This window comes from Xiphophorus couchianus, chromosome 14, assembly GCF_001444195.1.
Source record: "Xiphophorus couchianus chromosome 14, X_couchianus-1.0, whole genome shotgun sequence".
NCBI classification, from domain to species: Eukaryota; Metazoa; Chordata; class Actinopteri; order Cyprinodontiformes; family Poeciliidae; genus Xiphophorus; species Xiphophorus couchianus.
The window spans coordinates 12121554-12146458 of record NC_040241.1 but is presented as its reverse complement, the minus strand read 5'-3'; the positions used below and the strand labels follow the sequence as shown (position 1 = coordinate 12146458).

General features: G+C 41.2%; 3 protein-coding genes across 9 annotated transcripts; 2 read left to right on the top strand and 1 right to left on the bottom strand.

The window, feature by feature from the left end:
• The first annotated feature begins 726 nt into the window (after window positions 1–726).
• sst5 (somatostatin 5) lies at window positions 727–2949 on the top strand. The gene is made up of 2 exons (XM_028038464.1): window positions 727–1137; window positions 1821–2949. Exons 1-2 carry the CDS (start codon window positions 784–786, stop codon window positions 2019–2021), a joined length of 555 nt encoding a protein of 184 aa, XP_027894265.1. The 5' UTR covers window positions 727–783; the 3' UTR covers window positions 2022–2949.
• A 1062-nt stretch (window positions 2950–4011) lies between these two features.
• trip6 (thyroid hormone receptor interactor 6) lies at window positions 4012–18508 on the bottom strand. Of its 7 annotated transcripts, none has more exons than XM_028038460.1 (11): window positions 17504–18508; window positions 13400–13442; window positions 11142–11346; window positions 9893–9993; window positions 8859–8972; window positions 8195–8770; window positions 7155–7251; window positions 6871–7040; window positions 6607–6785; window positions 6397–6517; window positions 4012–5107 (listed from the first exon to the last, which is right to left on the bottom strand). In XM_028038460.1, the coding sequence occupies exons 3-11, from the start codon at window positions 11335–11337 to the stop codon at window positions 4976–4978; spliced, it is 1686 nt and encodes a 561-aa protein (XP_027894261.1). In that variant the 5' UTR covers window positions 11338–11346; window positions 13400–13442; window positions 17504–18508; the 3' UTR covers window positions 4012–4975. The 7 variants fall into 7 exon arrangements, with proteins under 7 accessions (XP_027894261.1, XP_027894259.1, XP_027894262.1 ...); XM_028038458.1 differs by lacking the exon at window positions 17504–18508 and adding an exon at window positions 13902–13986; XM_028038461.1 differs by lacking the exon at window positions 17504–18508 and adding an exon at window positions 13902–13986 and having other exon boundaries at window positions 11142–11348; window positions 13403–13442.
• Window positions 13706–24865, top strand: bcl6b (BCL6B transcription repressor). Its single transcript, XM_028038463.1, has 13 exons — window positions 13706–13845; window positions 18559–18773; window positions 19744–19821; window positions 19900–20114; window positions 20862–21113; window positions 21748–21882; window positions 22046–22238; window positions 22330–22520; window positions 22605–22711; window positions 22789–22932; window positions 23037–23167; window positions 23800–23937; window positions 24057–24865. The coding sequence occupies exons 4-13, from the start codon at window positions 19915–19917 to the stop codon at window positions 24195–24197; spliced, it is 1632 nt and encodes a 543-aa protein (XP_027894264.1). The 5' UTR covers window positions 13706–13845; window positions 18559–18773; window positions 19744–19821; window positions 19900–19914; the 3' UTR covers window positions 24198–24865.
• Window positions 24866–24905: the final 40 nt, after the last annotated feature.

The following is a 24905-nucleotide window of genomic DNA, read 5'->3' as shown; positions in this document are numbered from 1 at the left end:
ACTAAAACTGAGAACAGAAAAATCCCAGACTTGATTTTTTTTCTCCCTTATTTACAGGATAAAAGTCAGAATACCTGAGAAACAAGTTGTTTTCCCCTATTCATCTTTAGATGAGGACTCTTTTCTTTGGTTAGTTCATCACAACTTGAGTTAGAATCAATGAAATTGTCTTTTTTTTGTATTTACTCAGGTTATCTTTGATATTAAAAGTTACTTGATGCTCTGGAACATTTAAGTGTGACACATGTTTCCAGGTAGGATGGACCAGAATAAAACTAAAAGCACTCACAAATCCATGTGGTGTAATATCACCTGAAACATCTTCTTTGGCTACCTTTATAAAACATTTTTCCCTGTAGATCCTTTAGGATAGTTGAACCAGGTGAAGACATTCCCATCTCTAAACTATCTGCCAAAGCTCAAAAATAAAAACCAGCAGGCTCTTGTGCATCTGCCTTGAGTTTCTCCGCTTCCCACAAACTTCTTAACCTTTCTTTATTTAATTTCTAAATACAAGTTGCGTACTTGCAGCGTGCCATTTAGGCGTTAAATCCCTTAAATTTCATCTTCCTCTGACTCAAAGCGATAATATGAGCGGTGGGCGAGTAACATTTGAGTCACATCGGGTCAAGAACAGCACCGCGCAGCAGGCAGCTGATAGGACCCCTGCATGCAAAACTGCTAATTGGCTGCTAATTGTGACAAACATAATTAATATAATTACGTTAAAGTTTAGATGAAATGTAAAGATGCTTCAGTGTGTGTTTAAATCACCCACAGTCAATGTTTGTGAGTGTTTTGAGATTTTTTTTTTTCTTTGTCACAGTCAGAGATGACAACCGGTCATCTCCTCCACCAATCACATCCCTCCGTTGGCTTGAGGATGAGGGAGATTTGAAGATGAAGGACTCTATTTATCAGATCTGCACAGCAACCATCCGCCACACATCGCTTGACTTGTTGGAGTTTGCCAGATTTGGGACAAACTCGGGTTCGGGGTTTGTGAAGATGCTTTGCTCTCAGATGAAGGCGCTTGTTGTGGCTTTGTGCTCCTCCATGCTGGCGCTCCACGTCAGCTCTGCTCCACAAATGGATGAACTCACGGAAACCCTACAAGCAGAACTGATCAGTGATAAGGTGAGTTCAATAACCAATAGATCTGTTCTGATTAGGTCGACGCTTGGAAGATACTACGGACATTTAGTCGTTTTTATTAAAATTCTATTTGGACTGTGTTGGATGAAAATAGCTTTGATTTGACAGATTTTATTATTTTTTAAAATTAGCCTCAAGTGTCTAGACAACATAAAAGTTGGAACATTTATCATAGGAATATGAATTATCGTTAATTTGTGAAATTCTCATAATCAGCTGCATGTTTCTTTAAATCCGAGTATTTTCCTATGTTGTAAATTTCCCATTACTATTCAGTCTCTTACTGTTTTTTTTGCTTTTATACTTTTACCTTGTTTTGCATCTACATATTCCATTTTTCCTCAATTGCTGCTTGTTTCCCTGAATCTCCACAGAATAAATATTTCTGTCCTTATTCAGTCACTGATGAGGCATATATGAGTTGAGGAGGATGGGTTGATGGATTACGTTTTCTTTTCCATTACAAAATAAAGTCAGTAAGAAAAATTGAGATTCTACTTTGTGTTTAAAGCTAAACTATTGAAATTATGTGAAATAACGTGGGAATGCTGAAACTGCCTTGTTTTTCACATTTAGTTTGGCTCAGGATGTTTATGCGCTAAGAAAAACAGCATCTTTGTCATTAAATTTATTTGATAAAGTTTCCCGGTTCTGTTCTCCTTCAGGATCTAACCGGCTTGCTCTTGCTGAGGCTCATGTCTGAACTGACGGCGTCCAGAGGAGAAGAGATGCTCCGCGAGCAGGAGGAGGAGGAGGAGGAACTCGGAGGCAGGCAGAGGCTGATGAGACGACACATCCGCTTCACCCACCGAGAGCGCAAGGCAGGCTGCCGAAACTTCTTCTGGAAGACTTTCACCTCATGTTAGCATGAGACGCATTGGGACCTCTAAACGTGGAATAATTACGTTGTTCAAACGAGTCGCTGCAAAGTAACAAGTATGCTTTGGTCACCTGAAATGTATAATTCAAGATATTTAAACTCTTCTGAAATAAAAGATAACTTTTGAACCTTCATTTACTACGTCAGGTAACATATTATTGTTACTGAGCCAGGAAAGTAACGTAAATGCATAGAAGTGTCTTAATACAAAGCAACTCATGCACAAATAACATGCATTAAAATAAATATCCACCCTTTTACTGCACGTTCAATAAAATACGTGCTTTTTATTATTTAACATGTTTATTCAGCCCCCCCCCAAGAAACAGCGCCAAGAGTAAATCTGACACTTGCAGGACCGGTTCACAACATCTTAAAAAGCACATTAATGAAGTCGGCGTAATTCAGGACCTTAAAAAGTCGTCTGAGCAACAACGAAACGTTTACCTTTAGTGATGAAACTGCAGTACAAATACTTCACGAGGTTAAGTAACAGGTGAAATATCTGAACCGTTTTAGCAAAAGTCACAGTCAACCAAGCAGGATCATTACGACGCCGAGATGAAATCCTTGAGGTAAGGCTTTCAAATCTGTAGCCCTTTAGGTTTAAAAAAAAAAAAAAAAAAAAAAAAGAGGACGGAAACAGGGATGCTACACATTTTCCATTTCATGTTTTGCATTTCTTAAGTTTTAAACATATTTTCGCATCTAAGGTACAAAAACATTTACTGTGGTTTTCTTTATGATTTGTGTTCTTATCAGTGTCCCCAAAATTGTACAGAAGATCCATTATGTGACCTGCAATAGTTGTAAAGCTGTGGAAGCGTCCAGGGTTTCTCCTTCAGAGGGTCTAAAACATCAATGTGCATGAATCAAAATTAGATTTTGGAGCAATTTATCATTCACAAAATTCAGATAATTAGCTACAGAAAAATGGAAAAAAAACCAAGAGTCCATATCAGGCATGGGCCGATTTTTTCTTTTTCTTTACAAAGTTATGGCATTAAAAGAAGAAAACAGTTAAATTAATGAGATGCAAGACCATGGAATTTTCTCTGGTGGGATGGACCGAGAGTAAATCAGTGCTGCCCCTCCCCCACCTGTTGTTGAAGATGGCTGCTGTACTTCCCCTTGCTTACGTGAAAGGTACATTTGGTTTCAAGGAAATAATTCCAATTATTTACATATATATATATATATATATATATATATATATATCTAAACAATCAGTTATGCTGTGTAAACCAGGGCAGCACAGACTTTTATTACCGTAAAGCACAGGTGCCAAACTCCAGGCCTCGAGGACCACAGTCCTGCAGTTTTTAGATGTGCCACAGCTACAAAACACTGAAATGAAATGTCTTAATGACCTCCTCCTTGTGTAGATCAGTTCTCCCAGCCTTGCTAATGACCTAATTATTCTATTCAGGTGTGGTGCAGCAGAGGCACATCTAAAAGTTGCAGGACAGCAGCCCTCGAGGACTGGAGTTTGACACCCCTGCTGTAAAGGTAGCTGATTGCAGACCAGCTACATGTGCAGGTAGACCGATTATTTCTGCTACCAGTGTCACACTAAACAGCAGAGCGACAAAAAGGTAATAACATTCTGAATAAGCAAGTTTAGTTAAAAATTACTACTAAATCTATCACAGATCATTACAGTTATAGGTATTATAACTGTAATAATTCATATGTTATATGATTGAACTATTGCCATTCTGGAGTGTATTTTGTGTTATATATTTTGCAATGAAACCTCGGTTATCCTACTGAGAGTCTCACGCCGGCCCATGCCCAGACTGGAGCTGCCGTGTTTTCTACACCATTTAAAAAGCAGATTCCACTTTTTCCTTTCCCATAAAGGCTGGCTCGGAGCGGTGCAAAGCACAATTAATACTGTCGCTGCCAAGTAGTGCAAGGATAAACACAACCTCACCAGCATTTAGTCCTGGAACAAAGTCTTTTTGAGGGAGAAATAAGTTCTTCATTAACTTTTATATCAATCCTAGAAAAAGAAACACACTTCAACCCCTATAAATTGGGTATAATTTTAACATTTCTGTAGAAATAGTTTTACACGAGCGGGTTTTGCTCTTAATGGCACATCGTTGAACTGGTGAGGCTTTACAGAAGTGACCTTCGCCCCGTTTCCTTTGGAAGACAGAAGCATTTGTCATTGCACCTCCATTTCTAATGTAACAGGCAAAAGCATCAACAAAACAATGTCAAACACGCACACAAAAAAAAAAAACTTAATGTCGTTTCTTAAAACATTCAAGATCACTTTAGGAGCTAAATGACACAATCCTGCGAGGACAAACAATCCGACCTGGAGCGTTTTAGGGTTCTAAAGAAGCTTAAGGAGTGAAAACTGGTTGTTTTTAAACTGCACATTCGTCTCGTCTACATTTCTTGTACTAGGAGTTTAATGACTTCATAGCAAAATTCACTGCTCTAAAGGCTACAAACCAAACCAGTGCGATATGTACAATCACAGTATTACGTTGTACTTTGTGCTTTTTAACTGTGAGGCATTTCAGTACTTCGATTGTGTTTTTTTTTTACAAAAATGTAGTTTTTTTCTGATTATCATAATTTGTGCAAGTCCCATGAGATGATATTATGCTAAAACTGAGATATAATTTGTACCGAAATGGGAAAGAAAAAAAAAAGAAAAAAGGGGAGAGTGGAGCCCAAGCTGCCTGCAGGTCAGGCCACCGTCGTACTAATCTGAGCTAAACATGATCAACGACGCACCAAGAGCAACAAAAACGGTGTGATTTCACTGCAATAACAGTAACGGTAACAACAAAGACGCCCGGGGGAGGAGAGACGATAACGATGTCTGAACGCTGCGGGGATGCGTTTGTGCCATTCTCAACGCGCTGACTGGGTCTGGGTGCGTCAAAGAGGAGGAGGCTGAAAACGTTAGGAGCTCCGTTAGCAGTCGGTGGAGATTTTGGCCGAGAGGTCCTGGATGCGTCGGGCGCTGCAGCTCTTACACAGGATATGTCCATCCAGCGGGTAGCAGCCTCGACCTTCGCCTTCAGACGACAGCAGGAGGCCGCATTCCTGAGTGACACGGGCATTTGAGTCTCTTCAAGTCAACATTAACATTAAGTTCAATTATTAGTTGGCATAAACGCCCAATTGATTTTGGGCCTTTTAATGATACACTCTGACTCTCCTTGTTGGTTTTAAACACAGCAAGCGGATTCATAAGTTAGGATTTATTGTAGATTTTCTCTAATCCACATCAGGCTGAAATTATACAAGCTCAAATATATTTATCCGCCCCGTTAATACTTTGATACAACTCGAGTTTCTGCCGTACATTCCGTTGATTTTCTTAATTTAAAATGGGTGTTTTTTTATGCAAATCTACAGTCATGGAAAAATTAGGACACTCAATATTAATATTCAAGAAGAGGAAGAAATGCTCAGGCTTCTTGTAACCGTCTATCGGTGCCTGAGGAGGTTTTGCTCCACTCCTCACCTCTAGCTGTGAGGGGTTCATGCATGTTCAGCCTGTTTCCAGTCAAACTGCAGCATCTCAATGGGGTCAAAGCTGGACTTTTATTCAGCCCAGGATTTTCCATTTCTTTTTCCTAAGCCAGTTTTTGATGGATTTACTGGTGTGTTTTGTCATGTTTCAGGTTTTCACGTGTTTCAGATTTGTTGCAAGACTGACTGACTGGAGAACCTCTCACAACGTCTCTGACGATTTGGATGATAAAAATTACAACATTTACTTTGCCCGTGGGATAAATTATGTACTTTTTTTTTTTTAAAGTACTTTGAATTGAATTGTCTGCGACAGACTGGCGACCTGTCCAGGGTGAACCCCGCCTCTCGCCCGGAACATTAGCTGGAGAAAGGCACCAGCACCTCCCGACCCCACTAGGGAGAAGGGTGTTAGAAAATGGATGGATGAATTGAATTGTCCCTCTGTGCCTCACATGGACGTTAAACCGTTACAGTCTCTTTCTGACTGTGCAGGCAACGCTTTTCAGTCAACAGTAGCAAGGTGCTAATGTAACCTGTGGTTATACTTTGGAATCTTTTAGCATTTTGCCATCTGTTCTTAAGGTGGTTGTTTTGGCTGCCATCCACTTCTAGATAATTTTCTAGTGCAGAAAAATGGTTGATTTGAAACTATTTTGAGACATTTTAATTCCCTTATGAGATTCAGACGTTGTCACAAGCCTATTGAAAATCTGTTTTTTCATTGATTAGCAAAAATCCACTGTAAATTTAAATTTGTGTTCACTTAATTTTGAGAACCGTTTTATTTATTGCATTATAATTCCCCCCCTGAAACACAGAATGACTCACATAAACATACTCAACACCTGGCTCACCTCACAAACGTAGCAGTGAACATGGAAGCTGCGGTCCAGGGCTACGATCCTGACCGTCTCCTCCTGGCCCGGTTCGGGCATGATGGGCTCGCCGCAAACAGAGCAGCGAGGGGCGTACTTCCTGTCAGAGAGACGCGCTTCAAAACGTCAAAACCCGCGTTGGAAGAGCGAGGCAGTGATGTTCTGAGCGGTGCCGTGGCATGAGCGTACCTGTGGAAGTCGTCTATGCAGTGTATCTGAGACGTGGCGTCCACGGTGAACGGCACGCCGTCCAGGCAGCAGTTACAGACCACGCAGGTGAAGCAGCGAGGGTGGTAGGCCTTCCCCATGGCCCGCAGGATCCGGTCCAGAATGGGCTTCGAGCATTTAGAGCAGCGCTCTAACGTGCTCTTGAAACCAAACCAGACGGAAGGATTAGATCAACTAAAACGTAACAAACCTCCTGGTCGGATCTTGTCTGGTTCCCTCACTTACGATGTAACATTTCTCACAGTAGCTCTTCTTGTCCAGGGCGTAGAACGGCTGGCCTCGCAGCCGGGCGTGGCAGGTGATGCACGTGAAGCACTCCACGTGGAACACCTGCTCCATGGCGATGCAGCCGCTGCCGTCACCCACCACGTTGTCCCCGCAGCGAGCGCAGCGACCTGAGAGCAAAACCAGCAACTTAAAGCTTTAACAACAGCGTCAAAATTAAATAAATAAATAACACTTCAAAGAAAATGACATTTTCTGCTTTTATAAAACTAAATGTGTCGCACCAAAATAGTCCTCTGCAGGCGGGTGGTTCATATCGTAAACCAGCTTCTTGGTGATCCGGTCCAGTTCCTCCTCAGGCCTCGATGGTGCTGCCCCCTGCTGGAGAAAAGAGGAAACAGAATAAAACTCAAATCATCAAAAGGTTCCTACTTGCTTTTCTTTCACGTCGAAATTTCAGACTTTTTCCAACCTCAAATTTCAATTCAACTAAAAACAGAGGAAAGTTAAATGTTATAAGCCATTAATAAAAATTCTTCAAAGAGTTATTGTACATGGTGGAGTCTGTCGGCAGGAAAGCGCTCCTGTAGCGGTTTGTATTGCAGCAAATTTGAAGAAGCCTCTGACTGAAGACATTCTGTTTTTCAATGACAGTCTCATGAAGAGGATGATCAGGGTTGTCCATAATGTTTTTGATTTTCAGTAAAATCCCTCTTTGCATCATCATCTCCAGAGCTCCCCCAGTCGTCAGAACTAAATGGGACAGAATTTATAGATTTTGCTGGAAAACTCTCAACTTTAAAGGACTTTTAAGTGGAAAACATCTAGCTAAAAATTCACAAATCGATAAGGAGATCAACACTTAAATTACTTCTGATTTATAAGCAATAAAATTGGATATTTCATAGCTTTTTTGGGCACATAAGGACAAACATAAATAAGATTAGGTTAAAAATCTGGGCGTGCCGTGGTGGCGTAGGGGTTAGCGCGACCCGTATTTGGAGGCCTTGAGTCCTTGACGCGGCCGTCGCGGGTTCGACTCCTGGACCCGACGACATTTGCCGCATGTCTTCCCCCCTCTCCTTCCCTGTTTCCTGTCAGCCCACTGTCATATAAGGGACACTAGAGCCCACAAAAGACCCCCTGGAGGGGTAAAAAAAAAAAGATTAGGTTAAAAATCTACATCACCCAGCTTCTTCAAACCTGAGCAGCATCATCCTACAGTAAATAAAAATCTGGAGCATTATCTCTAGAGTTATCTAGTGAGGAACTAGACGACTCCCCAAGCTGTGAGGCGGTGACCAAAGCGTGTCGATGCGTTTACCTTGCTGGACTGATAGGAAGGCGTCTGCGCCGTCTGGGTCTTCTCTATCCCTCTCTTTGACAGAGGAACCTGGTTAACTCTTCCTCTGGGCCCCGGGTTGTTGCCCTTGTAGCCCCCCTCAGAGTGCAGCTCCTGGACCTGCGAGGCCGGGTGCGGCGGGTACCAGCCCTGCTGACCCGTCTGGGTCTGGGCCGGGGGCCGTGGCGACACGTGCTGACGGGGAGGGGGCGGGGTGTGGGCCTGCTCCGCCTGCCGTCCCGTCTGCGAGTAGGTGACGGGCTGCGCCGTCTTGACCTGGACGCTGAACCTGGGCCCGGTGGGCGTGGAGGCGGTGGTGTAGGAGGCCGGGACGGGCTGCGGAAACGGCTTCGGGGTGGAAGTGGAGTAGAAGTCCTGCTGGTGGGAGTACTGGGGGGCCGCGTGCTCGCCGGGATACGGAGGGACCGGGTGATACGGACTCTGGGGGTGAGAGTTGTAGCCCATGGACGGCCGACCCTGAGTGGAGGCTGCGCTCTGGTGCGCAGACTTGTAGTGATCCCCTGAGATGTATTTGTTGTAAGGCACGTTGTCATAGAGCTGAGAGGAGGCACACATCATGGTTAGTTTTACTCAAAATAAGAAAAACTCTCTTATTGTAGAGATTCAGTGTTAGATGTTTCAGTACTTGGTTGCTGGCGTCCTGTGGGTGGCTGTCCAGATCGGCCAGCATACTGGTGAGGGAGTCGATGTCGGCATCAATCTTGGAGTGGTAGTTGGCGGGTTTTTCAGAGCCACGGTGCTAAACGAAACCAAAACAAGAAATGACACTTTAGTTCACAAATTCACAGTGATAATTTCAATATTTTTGTCTCTTCAAGGAACTTTGAAAACAGACTTGGAGGCCAGAGTCGTTTCCTGAAACTTCTCAATATTTACGAAAACAACTAAATTTACAACTTGTGCGCACAACCTCTTTACTTGTTTAATGGTAATTTCTTTCCCTACGACTGTCAAATTCGCATTTTTGTTTTTTCAACCAAAACAAAAAGTTAAAGTAAGGAAATTACTAGTTGCATTTGCACTGAAATCTATAAATTGTTTTAGAACATTAAATGTTGTGATGACATTCTTCATTAAGGTTGTTAGATGTAGAAATGAGTGGCTCTCACTGTGAAGATGTGTTAAACAAATTGATATTTTACTTTGGTATCATAATCTCAAACTGAAAATAGAAAAATGTAACAGAGTACATAATCAGAATGGAAAAAAAAAATTAATTACTATTTTTGATGAATGAATTTGTGTGAAAGTTAATGGCACTGCGCAATACAACCAACATTTGCCAAAAGGACAGCACTTCGCCTTCCTTCAAATTTCATGGGGATACACAAGTTTTATAAATGATTTATGTCTAAAGACTGATATGGGCATGAAGAACATTGTTTCTTTAATTTTGGTCAATTTTTTTTTGTGCTCAAAGACCAATCAATGTTCAGATTTCTGGCAGAGTTCAGAGCATTTATTCAGTTTTCTTATTTAAAAGGTTTTGGTATTTTTGAAGAAATCATGCCGCCATGCATTCTGACGAGGCTTTCGGGGTCTTTGGAGGAGAAATAGAAACAAAAAATAAGCCAAAATTGAAGGTTGGATGTTTTTACTCCACCAGGGGTCAAATAAATGTGACGCCACCCAAAGCTGTCGAGCAGAAACTTCACCCACCATCATGTCATAGCCGTCCATGTGAGAGCTCCAGCCTCGATCGTCTTTGGGGCCGGGAGGGGGAGAGTAATAGTGATCACTGGAGTGATGAACGAGCCCACCTGGAGACAGCGCAACAACAACAATAAAGCTGATATAATCAGGCCTATATACCATTCTGAACACTTAAATCAGTAGTTTAATATCTATTTAATACGCTCTTTCTACTGAAAAATGTGTTTCAGAGTAAACTCACATTTATGTTAAAATAAATGGAGTTCAAAATAAAAGGTCTGGGCCAAAATCCAACAATTATGCAGTTATTTTGTTTAATGTTAAAGAAGGAAAAGAGCATCACTGACAGCTTATATTTCTTCAGTTTCTCCTGAGGTTAAAACACTGAGATCAGAATGAGTGATTCAGTTTTAAGAAGCGGAGCTGTGAAAACTAACATAACTGAAGCCTCGTCTTCCGCTGTGTTTTTCCCAGAACTCGATTTCCACACAGAGGAAAAAGGAACCGTGACTCAAACTAAAACGTCCACCGGTTTAAAGCAGAGAACAGATTTTTATTGCTCAACCGTGAAAACGTTTACAGAAGATAAAGAATTGACAGAGAGCAGTTTCCTTTACTCATCGGCCCAAACGACATTCTTTGTTAAAAACTTCCTCTTTGTCATCACTCCCAATAATTACTAAGCAAAGCCAGCGTTAGTCACATTGCTGCCATGAGCATGTCTAGACGTTTCTTAGAAACTCTTAGAATGGTCTAGTCAAAGTCAAACCGGGAATCTATAACAAGGCTTGAAAACCAATGTTGACAGATGCTCTCCCTCCTTGAACTATTTTCCAAAGAACGAGTAAACATTTCCATCTGCAGACCTGAAAACTGGTTGAGTCGAACTCTGCAGCCGTAACGGCAGAGAAAAACTGACTTTTGGGAGGTTTGAATACAAACGCACAACATTTCTTTTGGTATGAAATGTTTTAAAGCATAATTTCCATTAACTTCACAGTTACACTGCTTTATGTTGGTTTGCCACATGATTTGTAACAAGATGTGGAAAATTTCAAGAGAAACTTCACAACAATTTTTATTTTTATTTTTTGCAGAACAAAGACTTAATACAGAATCTGCATAAACTACAACAGGAGGTGGATGAATAAACTCAACCTTCAGGACAGGAAGTAAAGGCTTGAAATGCTAATATTGTTCTCTGTTTCCGTATATCAGAAATCTCTTATTATTTTGTAAACTGCATCGTTCTCACCTGTGGGTCCAGTCGCCATGTACCTGTTGGTCATCCCCGCTCCTCCGTTCTGGTCGTAGGGAGAGTATTTTGGCCTGAAGTCGGCCACGCCCTTCTTGTTGACGGTTTGGTAGATCGGTGCAGAGTGGGACATCTGGGGGACGGATCGCTCTGGGCTGTCCAGAGTCCTCGGCGGCAGCCAGGTGGGACCGGACATGGCAGGATTCTGCGATCAGAAAAACCACACGTTTCATTTTTCTCGCTTTAATTTTTGTTTTTTATATTTAAAAAAACAAAAGAAAACAAGAACAACAACAAAAAAAAAACGCTCTGGTTTCTTTATGTGTTTATGTAACCGGTAACCAATGGAAACCGCAGGATGCTCCAGAGTTTGTTTCCTATGGTAACAGGAGGCTTGCAGGCTGAACAATGGACTTCGAAAAGAAGAGGAGGAAAAGAGAAACGAGTTTAATGCTTTTGTGTGCACCTCGAGCCATAAAAAAAAAAAAAAAAAATCATACAAACGCACAGGAACCCCAGCAGGTGTTAATCCACAATAGTTATTGTGTTTGGGTGTTTACACACAAGTGTCGCGCGTTTCCAATTGAAGTCGAGACAAATCGAGACAGGAAACGCTCCATAATGATATTTATCTGTGTCCGTGCGAACACCTGGCTCTACACAATGCGTCATGTGGGATAAACATCAACGCCGAAAGCCGACAGCTGAGCTGCACCTGAAGGCTTTCAGGATATGATGATGATTATGTAAGAAGTCGGACCAATTCAAAAACAATGGGCATGCAGCGCGGTAATAAAACGTCATCCAACAGAATCAATCAAATGAGACTTGAGGAACAACAAGCTTTACTGATCATGAGTTCTTTTAGTCCCAGTTTATATAGGAACTAAATTAAAATAAGTGAGGAACAGAGGCGTCTACTGTGAGCAGCTCTTCTTGAGGCCTGAACAGTGTGAAAGAAACACTCATCCCGTGTTTCCATGCCTGCAGAGTTTAACTGCTTGCTTTGAGGAAAGTCAAAGAGACATTTAACTCAGTTTTCAGCTTCCTTGGTTCTGATGGGTTACTGATCATGGCTTTCATACTCAAACATGTATAGCGCCACCTGTCCATGTCTGTGTAGGTACGCTGGTGCTCAGATTGAAGTTTCTACATAGATTCAGGTCAAAATTATACACTTTTCCAGGTTTAAATTAACACCGTTTTCCAACAAACAGACAGAAGGATAAAAGAAAGAGCACATACACAAGCCAAATTGAACAGACAGAAAAATGGGCAGATGGATGGATGGAGGAATGGATGGAGACAGGTTGAGAAATGGAAAGAGGAACAAACAGATGGTTAGAAATGTAATTAAAGACTCCTAGTTTAGAGGTTGAAATGAAAACCACTGAGACAAATTGCATCTAAACAAGAAACTAATGAATTATTTTGTGGTTTGTAAAACTATCTAATTTATCCAGATTCAAACACAAGCAAAATTAAACAGACGTAAAGTCAGCGTGGAGACAAAAACAACCCACTCACACTGATTGCATGTGGATCGTGTCACCAACCATGTGGCTAAGAGGATTAAAATGATAGCTCCAAATAACAAAATGTACTTTCTTTGTTGTTTTAGACTTCCTGTCTGCGTGGCTGTTGTGTCGGCATTTAAACCCTGCAGGGTCAGCATTCATCAAACTGCGTCCGCGTGGAAGGAGGGGGTTCCACCAAACCCACTTTTTGTTTTTTTCTTTTTTAATTATTTATTGCCTGTCTGAATCTGAACGAGTGCAGACGCTCAAATCCGAGGAAAATTAATCCCTGCAATTTCATCCCAGGCGCCTCGCTTACGTACTCAGTTTTTATTTTGGTTGGGACTAGAGGGCAAAAGAAAAAGTTAGACAAGCATCAAGCAACAAAACAATATCCAGTATACTTTAAAAAAAAAAAAAATAAATCTGCTCTATTGTTGGTATGTGTGTATATAAAATAGATATGGTCCAAATTGTTAAAGTTTCAAATATAAATCGCATTTTTTTTTTGTTTTATTAAACTTTTTAATGTTTCTATAATAAAATGGCTCTTTTCATTTGAAAGCAAACATTTAATGTTTAGATTGGATTTTATATTTTTATGTGCTTATAAAAACAGAACAAACATTAAACTTACAAAAAAAACAATTTAACAAGTGTAAAGAAATATATTATAAACAAAACGAACGGAATTTTAGGTGGGATTTTTTTATATATAAATAAAAGCAAAGCTTTTCCTACCTTTTTTATCGCAACTCTACAGTCCTCCTTCTCTTGGTCTCATCTACAAAACAGAACAAAATCAAATCGATAAACCAAAGCAAAACATGAGCAAACATCCCAGCGACAGGAACCACTTTATATCCGAACTGAATTAACGGTCTGACTTCAGCAGAAACTGAAGAACCTTTACTTTAAATCCCATCCTGAATCTTTACACGCCTCTCATTACTGAAGAACTTACCGCCGATGACATCATTTAGCCCACAATGCAGGAAGAGCAGCGATAATTAACTTTAATAACAGCTCCGTGGACCAGTTTCCCACCGTGTTATGAAGTGGAGCGGAGCTTGTGCCTTGCCCCCCCGGGGCTAACTTTCAACACGACCGAAGAGGAAACAGCGCGGCAACCGACACCCACCGCCCCGAAACAAACGCGGCCTACACCTCCACTTAAACCTCCACGGGTTAGTGAAAGTTATCCGGAAAATCCTCAGTGTTTGCTGAAGCTTTGTTAACCTACTTTGTCAGGGAACCGAAGGCCTTTAGCAGCAGCAGCAGCAGCAGCAGCAGCTACTGGCTGCGTTCCGTTGAGTGACGTAGCTGACGACAGCAGCGTTTCAAAATAAAAGCGCACAGTTAGACGATACGTTATCATGTGATGCACAGCATTTTACACGTTACAATGTGATATGACAGACTATAATACTACGCATTATAGGTTAAAATGTGATATATTAGGCTTATAGCATAATTACCCAAGTCTCATTTAAAAAAAATAGGACTTGGGCAATTATGCTATTGTTAGACTATTTTATGACAAATTTATGAAGTGATTTATGACAGAATGCAAAATTATACATTAATTAGGTTACAATAGCATATGATGTGATATCATACATTAATTTATGAAATTATATGACAGAATAGATTAAATTACAACATGAAACAACAATTATCCATAAAGTTACAAAATGATATGACATGATTTGACTTAATGCAACATCACAAAGTAGCTTACAATATTATTATAATTTGGAATGCAGCTTGATACATTAACATAAATATAATAAAATGCTATGTGACATCAGATAGGTTAGAAAAGTATAAATAGTAGACACTAGGCAATTTGAGAGAATCTAATATGTGAATATAGAGTAAAATTACTTTCCTATTTCAGACATGCATTTACTTCTGAGCTCATTATTTGTTTCTCTCATTTCAAACAACTTCTGAATACTGTTTGAAAGGACATAAGATGATTTGTACATGGCCAGCATAGTATTAAGTGCTAATAGACTGTAGAATATAAAATCTCCAATCTCTTTCATTGCATATAAATGGTTTTCATCTCCCTACACTTTTACACTGAGTGATTTGAGAGATCAGATTACATTATAGGTATTAGTTTTAGTATTTACCCAAAACTGTTTACATCAACAATTTAACCAGCTCAGAGAAACACAATTTTAACAAAGAGCTATTTGCTGTAGTGATAGACTAACATTAGCATGTTTCCTTTGATATGACGTGTTGATGATCAGGTTACGTCAGATATCTTTTATTTGTATTTTCTTTTTTTTTTTTTTAAATAAAGGGGTTCTGGATCTTGTGGCTACAAAAGCATCATCACTTCACTACGGTGTTTAAAGTTTGAGGTGTGTGGGCTGATAATATGGCTCTGTTTTCTCCAAACATGGTGCTATGCACTAGTTGCCATGTGTTGTCACCTTTCCAAAACACATTGCTCCAAAAGTTATGGGACTCATTAAGGCACAACTCTGCACACCTCAGTTGCGCTGCCATATTTTTCATAGATCATCCTCCTCGTGATTCTTCCAAAAACGTGTCCATCTTGTCTTGCAATCAGCTTTATGCATTTGATTTGCTGAGACCTGCAGAGTCTGACACTGAGTTTTCAACAATTATTTTAGAGAATTGCTCAGTCTGGATTTGCTGGATCGAATTGGTCACATCTGTGGATGATTGAAGTGCCTTTGATAAGCAGCGTGTGGTTTATGCTTTCCCTCCTAAATTCTGCAGAAGCAGCTAGGGTGTACTTAGTTTTCCACACGGCTCATTTTGTGGCTAAAAAGTCTTCATTGAATCCCCCTGTGGGTTTTATATTCAGGGTTTAGTGAAGAAGACTCCCATAATCCATAATCGTACAATAAATCACGATTTGGAAACAGTTGCGACATAAAAAAGTTGGTCCTAATTTACTTTCTACCCCCACCTCACACACTGAATTTCACATGAAGGTCAAGTGAGGCTTTATAATTTTGCGCATGATCAGATTTGGGTCAACTGTCTCTTACCCACTACTACTCCCACCCCATTTCCCCTTCTTCTTCCTCCTCCTCTTCCTCTTCCCACACCACTCAGCATGAACATAAACTGCTTCACCACAGTAACTTCTTTCAATGGCATCATTTATTCATATATTCTCTCTCTATGTTGAGCTACTTCCACCAAAAAGACAAACAACAATGGTTTACCCTGGGATCTCCCTTCTTCCTCTTGCTCCTCTGCTGTTTGCCCTTATATGTCCAACCAGGAAGAGGCAGTTTACCCAGATCTGTGTTATTGTCAACCTTTTGGCACTGACTTGGACTTTTGAAGTCACTGCATGGCCTCAGTCCATATGTTATCAGATGGATAAAAGTTCTTTCCAGGCAAACCAGGAAACCACAGAATGGCGGGAAGCCTTACATGTAAAATACAGACAGGTGGTACAGCCTCTTTATTTTGATTTTAAATAACATAATCTCCTCATTTTATCACAAACAAGACCAGTCGGCCGCCAAAGGGCACTCACAGATGGGCTTAGATGCAGGAAGTCACAGAGAGTGTTGCCCGGTTCTGCCAACGGCGTAGACTCAACGGCTTCCGGCCATTGGTGAACCCGTTTAGTAATGTTCTCACTTTTCCTCAACCTCCCCCCTCATCCGTTCTTCTCACAATGCCTGGAAGTAGCAGAGACCTACATCTCCCACTCTGTTTTCTTAATCGTTGTTTTCCTTTATGGTTTCTTCCTCTGTTTTTTTTTTTTTCATTTTAACAAAGCTCACAATTGATGAAACCTTCCATCCAAACACATTAAAGCACAAGGACACTCTCGTCTTACTCTACATCCCATGCAAACAATATGCTTCCGATTCTCATTTTCAAAGGAGCAGAAATCATGTTGGGCAATGTTTAATTAAAACTTTGAAGTCTCAAAATTAGGGTTAGATTTACCTGCTGAGATTAAATTTCTTTGAAGTTATTTTTTGTCACAGTATGAAAACAAATGTCAGTATTCACTGTATTAGGTGTAGCATGTAGCATGTATATGTATTCAGCTCCCTTTAATCTGATAACCCCAAATAAAACCCACTGCAAATAATTACACTTCGTGCAATTTAAGTATAAATGCAACAGGTCTGAAAGGTTGGTTTGAGAGCATTAAAAAAAGCAGCATCATTCAAACAATGAAACAAAGCAGACAGAGTAGAGATAAGGTTATGGAAAGTTTCAAGTATTATTATGCATAATTATGTATCAGAATGACCCAGTCAAAGCCCAGATCCAATTAACAATCTACACCAGAACTGAAAACTGATGTCTGCAGATATTTTTATCCGATTTAACTGCTCTTGAGCTACTTTACAAAGAAAAATGACCCAAAAAAATTAAGTCTTGCAGATGTAAATACAACTAAAGAAGGTTCCACGAAGAAGAGAAGGGCTAAATACAAATCCACGACACACTTTTCAGATTTCTGTTTGTATAAAATATTGGACATTATTAATAATTTTCCTTCCAGTTTGTATACAATCCAAACTGGACCTAACAACCTACAAAATGTAAGGTTGTGGTTGTGACTTGACAGGATGTGGAAAAGTTAACGAGGTAAAAATACCTTTGTCTATGACTTATGATCTGTTTAATTTTGATTAAATTGCCTTCACTATAGATTCAATACGATCAACATTTACCTTTGATGATATTTTGCCTCCTTTTCCTGTAGCGTCGCTTGTTCAACACATTTACAGGAAACATTTTAGTTCAAAGTTCACTTTTTCTGCGACTCTATATTAGGCGCTCAGAGAGTGATACCTGACTGCCTCGATGCTGAGTTACCTTTCCGCTTGTTTTTCAGCTATTCGTGACCTCTTGACCTTTGTCCCCTCGCTCCATGACTACCTGCTCTCTCCATCAGTGTCTCCCTCTTGCTTTATGTCACTGACGGATGTCCTGCACCGGCGTTTTCATCCCTGTCTCTGTGCAGTCTCGCAGGATGTATTCAGAGCTCTGTGTGTATGCGTGTGGGGGGGTGCGTATGTGTTTGTGTATGTGTTGGGGGAGTTCCTGCACATCTGTCGGCTGCATTTCTCTCTCTTTGGGTGGGGGAAAGGTTGTTTTTCAGCACTTGTAGGAGAACGTGTCTCCCAACTAGAAAGATCAAGTTTGTCCCGCTTCCTTCCTCTTCTGGTCCTCATAAACACTTCTACTCCCAGGCAGCAGGCCAGAGGCTTCCGCTCAGCGTCCGGAGTGGTTATTACCTCCGCAAGAGAAACAACATGATCAATACCACTTGTTGTTTTTCCCATTAAAACACAATTTCTTAAATATGTAATCAAGTCTGAGTGAAAATACACTGTGATTTAAGGTTAGCTCAATCCTAAGTGATCAACGTTTAGTTGCATTACTCAGATCTGAGTGTTGATCACTAATTTCTTAATTAAGTCCAACTAAATTTACTCAAAATGAACTGCTCTCCAGACCTTTTTACCGTACAGGTTCAATAGGAGTGATTGTGCTTTAAAAGATCTGTCAATCTCGCATCAATAAAGGATAAAATCTCAATGATTAAAGAATAGCTTGTTTATCAAACAATAAGATGGAGTTCCAGCTTCCTCTCCTGCAGTTTCCTCTCTCCTGGATGGGACTGAAGTGTCGGAAAGCGTTGGTGGGGAATGTTCCCCAGTTCTACCCCTGAACAGCCAGGCACGTACTGCTTCTCCCCAAGGGGTTCCACTATATATTTTTTCAGCGTGGCACAAAAACACCCTGAGCTTTCCTGCCATTACTCCTCACCGAGCCATGGGGGTTTAGAAAAACTAATAGGCCACTAAAAATACTCAGGGGCCCGGAGCCTGCAGCCATCTTTTTTATTTCCTGCCTCTCTTCCACAGTGCGCGTGGGCTATTGAGGAAATAGGAAACAAGGGACTCTGGTTGTAAGGGAGTTTCCTGCAAGACGTTATAAAGGGCTCTGCCTACAGTTGAGCCGGTGTCACAGTGTTGGTGTGAAGGTGAACTCCAGCTCCTCGTCCCTCTGACTGAACACAGACTCAGGGGGGGTCTGAAGGCAAAGCTGCGCGCAGTGTTTCTCGTCCCTGCTGGTCGGGGTAAGTCCTGAGACCACTTCTGTTTAATTTCTTTCCTATTTTGACTGTCGGATTGTTGTCTGGTTGCAAAGGATTTTATCGTTTTGAGTTTTTTAATTGAAGGGATACAACAATCAGTCAGCTCAGGAACTAAAAATAACCAATTTGTCTATTTGATAAGCAGGTCAAATGATGAAAAATACCCTTAGCTTTTATCACCTATTCATTAAATGTATGAAAACAAAGAATTTTCATTTGCTAAGCGCACCGTCCAATAGCATGTATACTTGGTTGAGTTTGATTAAAAGCAGATGAAAGTGAAGGACATTCACTCTGCACGGGGATAATCTTGTAATTACATGTAGTTCTTATTTTCAGGGATTGTATACTTTGTAAATATAACAAAGTAAAACCAGGGCTGGAAACCATTTACATTGTATTTCCACAAAAACTGGAAATAAAGCACAAAAACTCAGCAGCACAACAGGAGTTTCAGAGACATCTAGCAAAAGTAATGCTTAATATTTACTGGAAGCAAAACTGGGGGTAGGATCACCTGGTTGAGATATCAGTGAGAGGGTGACTAATACAAAAGAAAACAAATGAATTAAGTAAAACAAAATTAATTGAACGTGACTAAAAGAAAGAAGACAAAAGTAAATTATAAAAGTGAGAAAGTGAGTTCAAACCATTCAACTCAGGACAGCAATTCCTTAATTTTTTATTCAATCCACAGCTGCTACATCTATTAGAGAACATGCAGAACATTTTACTTCTCTTTTATATATTATAGACATTGGAAAAGTGATTTTTGCTTCTTTTTAATCTCAAAGAAAACCTCAAATTGGCATCATCTAGGAAATGCCTGATCATCTCCAGTTTGTGTTTTTCCCCCTAAAAGTACCTCCAGCTTTTTCTTTAAATATTCTCAGAACCTAAAATCATACCGACATAAAGACAAAATTTTGTGTTTTTGTTTGTTGTCATGCAGGTACGAGTAGGGAGCTGGTCTCACCTAACAGATGTGTCTGGGACACTCCAGTTTATTTATTATATCAGTTAAAACCAGGTACGTCATTCTGAAGCTCCACGCGTCCAAACAGGCGCCGTTCCAGGACACTCACAACGCTTTTCTGTTTTTCCACAGATCCAGGCGAGCCTGATGGAAGTGTTGGGGGTCTACAGGGCGGACAGAGGGCAGACCATGAGGGCTGAGGGATACGTGAAGGAGTTCACTCGCCACTCCGACGACGTGCTGCTGAACCTGAACGAGCTCCGGCACAGGGGCATCCTGACTGACACCACCCTGGTGGTCGGCAGCGTCCAGCTGCAGGCGCACTCCGCCGTGCTTGTGGCCTGCAGGTTAGTGCAAAGGTCAAGATGCTGCATGAAGCACCATTTTTGCTCTAGGAGGCAATGAGGCAGGGGCGTGGTCGTCCCCACCAGAGCTGCCAAACAATTTGTTCACATCATATTAAACATAGATTCACGTTTTGCCCACTCCATATCAGTAGATGACAGAAATGCTCCTTTTGTTGTTTTACAACCTCCATTAATAATTTTTCTTGTTGATTGTTTTCAAGTTGATTTTTTTAGCAAAGTCGCTAATTACGATCTCTAGTCCCATTGGTAAGTATGTGATGTTTAGTAATGATAAGGAAAAGCAACCTCAGAGTACTGTACAAAAAACTCGTTATAAAGAAAAGAGGAGGGAATTAAACGGTAGTTTGCAATTTGTAATCAATTGTGGTGCAATAATTTTGACTTTAAGCTGATAAGTAATTTGAATAGCTTTAGTATTAGAGCTACGACAAGAAAATAATAAAAAAATAAAATAAAATTATGAGAACAAAGTCATAGCCAGTCAAAGTCACAATGAAGTCATAAAAATATAAGAATAAAGTCAAAATGAAGTGGTAATATTGCATCTTTTTTTGGGGGGGGGGTGTAAATAAATAGTGTTGTTATTCCAGTTTTGGCCCGCTGTCTAAGACTGCGGCGCATTTTGGTGAAATTGCAATTTTAGTGCAATTTGTGTCCCAGTAAGAAAAAATCTAGTCAGCATGCACCTTTAATCTCATTTAAATCCTCCTCGCTGTGTCTGTGCAGCGGGTTTTTCTACTCCCTGTATTCCCACCAGGTGATGCTTCAGGGCCGTGGTGGCGGCAGCAGAGAGCCGCTCAGGACCGTGTCTCTCCCCAGCAGCCTGGACCCGTCCTGCGTCTCCCTGCTGCTCGACTTCATGTACACCTCCCGCCTGCCCCTGACACCAAGCATCGTCTCTGGCGTGCTGGCCGTGGCCGCCTATCTGCAGATGGACCATGTGGCGGACACATGCAGGGACTTCATGCAGCTGCACTGGTGAGGGCCTGCAGCAAATCTGCTGCCTCTGCCAGATATTGTTAAAGGGGCAGAGTCGTGTATAATCAACTTTTTCAAACTTTACATAATGTTATTCCGTAATCCAAAACATGCAAGGAGTGTTGTTTTGGTTCTTTCATGTGTGTTTGAGAAATTATTTAATCTCCCACGGCAACCATTCAGCTGTGCAAAATGTCTGGGCGGAGCTCCAGTTTCCTCTGAGCTGCAGTTTCCAAACTTCGGAGCTTCCGCCACACAGCAACTCCCCCAGCTCCTTCAGACTAGCCAGCAGCAATTAGCAGACACCTGGTGGAACTATGCATCTGCTGAGCTCATTATTTTAGCCACTTCTCAGAGCAACGCTGGTAAAAACGTTGTTTTAAGGGTTAATAGAGGAGCAGTGTTGTTATGACTTCCTCAAGACAGAGTTTCAGAAAGAACAGGAGTTGTTAAAAAGACAAAGGCCCAATTTCAAGGTGCTAAATCAGGAACCAACATTTATTTAAGTCATATTTGATAAATTTAGCATATATCACAGCTATAAAATGGTGCTATGTGCTTGAAAAATACATAATACTGCCTGTTTAAGCATGTGTTGTGAATCTGCTTCATGTTTTTGACTTTTCTTTTCCAGCACAGAGAACGTGAGTGCTAGACACACGCGGATGGAGCTGGACTCCAGCGTCTCTGTAGCCTCTGTGTCCCCTAAAGGGGGGGAACTGCCTGGTCCAGGACCCCAGCAGTCCCTCCCAGCAGCTGCAGACAGAAGGTTAGTCTTCAAATGACAAAAATGGATTACTCAGAAAATGGAGGAAATTGTTATTTTTGTTCCATTTGCACATTGCCAGAAGTACAGCTGCCGCTGCAGCTTGTGTGCCTTTGTCTGTCGGCAGGTTGGGCTCATTACAGAACTTCCTTTGTTTTTCCTGCAGGTTCCCTGTTGTTGCAGAAGGCTTTCTCAAGCCAGGGGTTTTCCCACCCTGCCAGCCTGGGTCAGACGAGGTGAAAGAACATCCTGACTCACCCGTCCTGAACGCCCGGACTTTATCCCCAAACAGCCCAGACCGCTCCAGCTGCCATCCGAACTCTCCTGCCGAATCTAGCACCTGCAGCAAAAACCCAGAGGTACGTTCTCCCCCCTAACCTCCCCAAAAAACTGGTGGCTGTTATTAAAAAGAAAACTGAAAGAAATATGACTAGTTTTACAATTTCTTAGATTGAAACCAAAGCCGCACCAGACCCAAAGGCCTGCAACTGGAAGAAGTACAAGTACATTATTCTGAACCCTCTCTGCACTGCTGCTGCTGCGGTGAAAGTAGAGGAGTCAGAGGAGGTTCAGTGTCAGGATTTGGCTCTCAAAGCTCCAACAGAGGCGTGGTCTGGAGAAGTGCCTGGTCAGATTGATAGGTAAACCTAACAAATGCGAGAAATATGAGGATAAAGAAACAAAAAATAAGCAATTATGGTAAATATATTAAATTTCCCCATCAGACAGGGGCAGGCCTCCTGCTACGAGGGTTCTGGCCGAGCCCCTCCCCTCGGGCCGCCTCCCTCTCTGGATCTCCCAAAAGGGTCTACTTCCCACAAGAAGGAGCCAGGTAGGCCCAAACAAACAGGTCATTAAGAAAAGACAAAAGTGTCTAAAGGAGTTTTCTTTTCTTATTTGCTTTTCCAGGCTCACCTGGCACCATTATCCCTAAACTTCTTCCATCTGATCCGGAAGCTGCCCAACTAGGCGAACCTCCAATCAAATGCGAGAATCGCTACCTGCCCTTTGCCTACTCTGGCTCTCTTCAGGGAACCAAATCTGTGTGCTCAGGTGAAACGTTCATCATATATTTCTAGGTTTTTTTATTGCTGATTTTTGTTTTGGTTGAAAAAAAAACAACAAGTGTGTAAAAGGAGTGAATTTTGTTCTGGCAGGAGACAAGCCGTACCGCTGTAACGTGTGCGGAGCTCAGTTTAACCGACCAGCCAACCTGAAAACTCACACCCGCATTCACTCAGGAGAGAAACCATACCGCTGCGACACCTGTGGAGCTCGATTTGTTCAGGTCAGGAAAAAACGGTGCACTAAAACAATTGATAAGCTTCTCATTGAGTTAGCCATGATGGGTCAACACTGACTTCTAATCTCTGCTTTCTTATAAATATCTTAGTATTTTAGATGAGGTTTGAAAAGTTACACTTGTTCTTAAAAGCCTACAGATAGAACATGGTTAAATTGGGTGTGGCAGCACTAACACATATGAGTTTTAACTTCCAAAAAATATCAACACAGTATTGCAGTGCTTAGAATGAATATACTTACAGAAAAATATAGCCTCATGCCAAAAATTGTTCCATGCAGCAGCCATCCATCTGGTTTCCCTCACTGCAACCCCTGGTAAAGATGCACAAAAGCCTCTTTTTTTGGTCTTGTATCAGTTTCATAACATCAAATTGAAAACCCAACATTTAATCTGAGCATACTTACTCACTTGGAACATAATCCTCCTTGAACAACAGCTTTTAAAAAATCTGTTGTTCAAGAGTTTTCAATTAGTAGTTCACAACTTCCTGTTTTTTGGGGGGTTTCAATAAGATGTGACACAGGGGCCCATTTCTCTTAGCCAATCTTCAGAATGGGAAAAACAAGAGAACTGTGTCACGTCTCAACCTTTCCTTTGCTCTGTCCTGGTCTTAGGTTGCCCACCTCCGGGCCCACGTCCTGATCCACACTGGTGAGAAACCCTACCCCTGTCACACCTGTGGAACCCGCTTCCGCCACCTGCAGACGCTCAAGAGCCACCTGCGCATCCACACTGGAGAGAAACCTTACTCCGTATGTTACAGAAACAACTTACAAACCCTCCCACCTGCACAAAAATAAATCCAACCAACCTGGATTAATAACTCTGTTCGCTCTTTAATCTGTGGGGTGTTTGTATTTTTGCTTTGCAGTGTGAGAAGTGCGACCTTCACTTCCGACACAAGAGCCAGCTGCGTCTGCACCTACGACAGAAACACGGCGCCATCACCAACACCAAGATCCGCTACAAGGTGCTGACCGAGCCCTTCCCGCCTCTTCTGCAGGCCTGCTGAGGAGCGCTGATTGCTACATACCAGATCACATCGGTTGTAACTAAGTCTGTCAGAAAATGATTGACCTGATTCTTAATTGACTTACAAAGAACTGAAAGTTAGATCTTGGCGTTAAAATTACTGCAAACGTTATTTTCACAACATTTCAGCCATCTTTACCGAACAACGTCTGGACCGTATGTGGCACGTTTCGTCAGAAATGTTTGGTGAATGTTGATAAAGGAAGAGGGAATGAAAAGGACTGGAGTAAAGTGTTGATGAAGGATTGTGAGGAGATGTAAAGATAGGAAGAGTGCAAGAAAAAGGTGGGTTGATAAAATTTTTGTAGAAAGATATTGGATGTGGATAGAAGGAAGAAAAGAAACAAATGTGTATTAGGGAGGTGGTGAGTGAAGGTTTTGAATGTAGAGAAGCATTTCATGAGTTGTTTTCATAAATATGTATTTAACCTGACGGCCTGGGGCCTCTATATTGTTTTTTAAGCATCTATAAGAAGTAATTTATGATCTTGGAGTTCAAACCAAACTAAAGGGATTAGTTCTCTTGTACTGAATAAAGACTAGAATAAACTTAAATGACGGCATTTAAATGAAATCTTTTGAAGCCACTTAAATGTGTATGAGTTCATTTGCAGGACAAATTTGAAATAAAATAATTTTTATATCATATCAAAGTCTTTTGGGGTTTTATTTACTTTCAATACTTCAA

Coding starts and splice junctions, on each gene's coding strand:
- trip6 (XM_028038454.1), bottom strand. CDS start 14,036: ATGATAACGTATCGTCTAACTGTGCGCTTTTATTTTGAAACGCTGCTG. Junction 9,994..11,141: donor CATGGCGACTGGACCCACAG/GTGAGAACGATG, acceptor CGCTGTCTCCAG/GTGGGCTCGTTCATCACTCC. Junction 6,786..6,870: donor ACTGTGAGAAATGTTACATC/GTAAGTGAGGGA, acceptor TTTGGTTTCAAG/AGCACGTTAGAGCGCTGCTC.
- sst5 (XM_028038464.1), top strand. CDS start 784: ATGTTTGTGAGTGTTTTGAGATTTTTTTTTTTCTTTGTCACAGTCAGA. Junction 1,138..1,820: donor CAGAACTGATCAGTGATAAG/GTGAGTTCAATA, acceptor GTTCTCCTTCAG/GATCTAACCGGCTTGCTCTT.
- bcl6b (XM_028038463.1), top strand. CDS start 19,915: ATGGAAGTGTTGGGGGTCTACAGGGCGGACAGAGGGCAGACCATGAGG. Junction 22,239..22,329: donor CCTGCAGCAAAAACCCAGAG/GTACGTTCTCCC, acceptor ACAATTTCTTAG/ATTGAAACCAAAGCCGCACC. Junction 22,933..23,036: donor AACCAAATCTGTGTGCTCAG/GTGAAACGTTCA, acceptor TTGTTCTGGCAG/GAGACAAGCCGTACCGCTGT.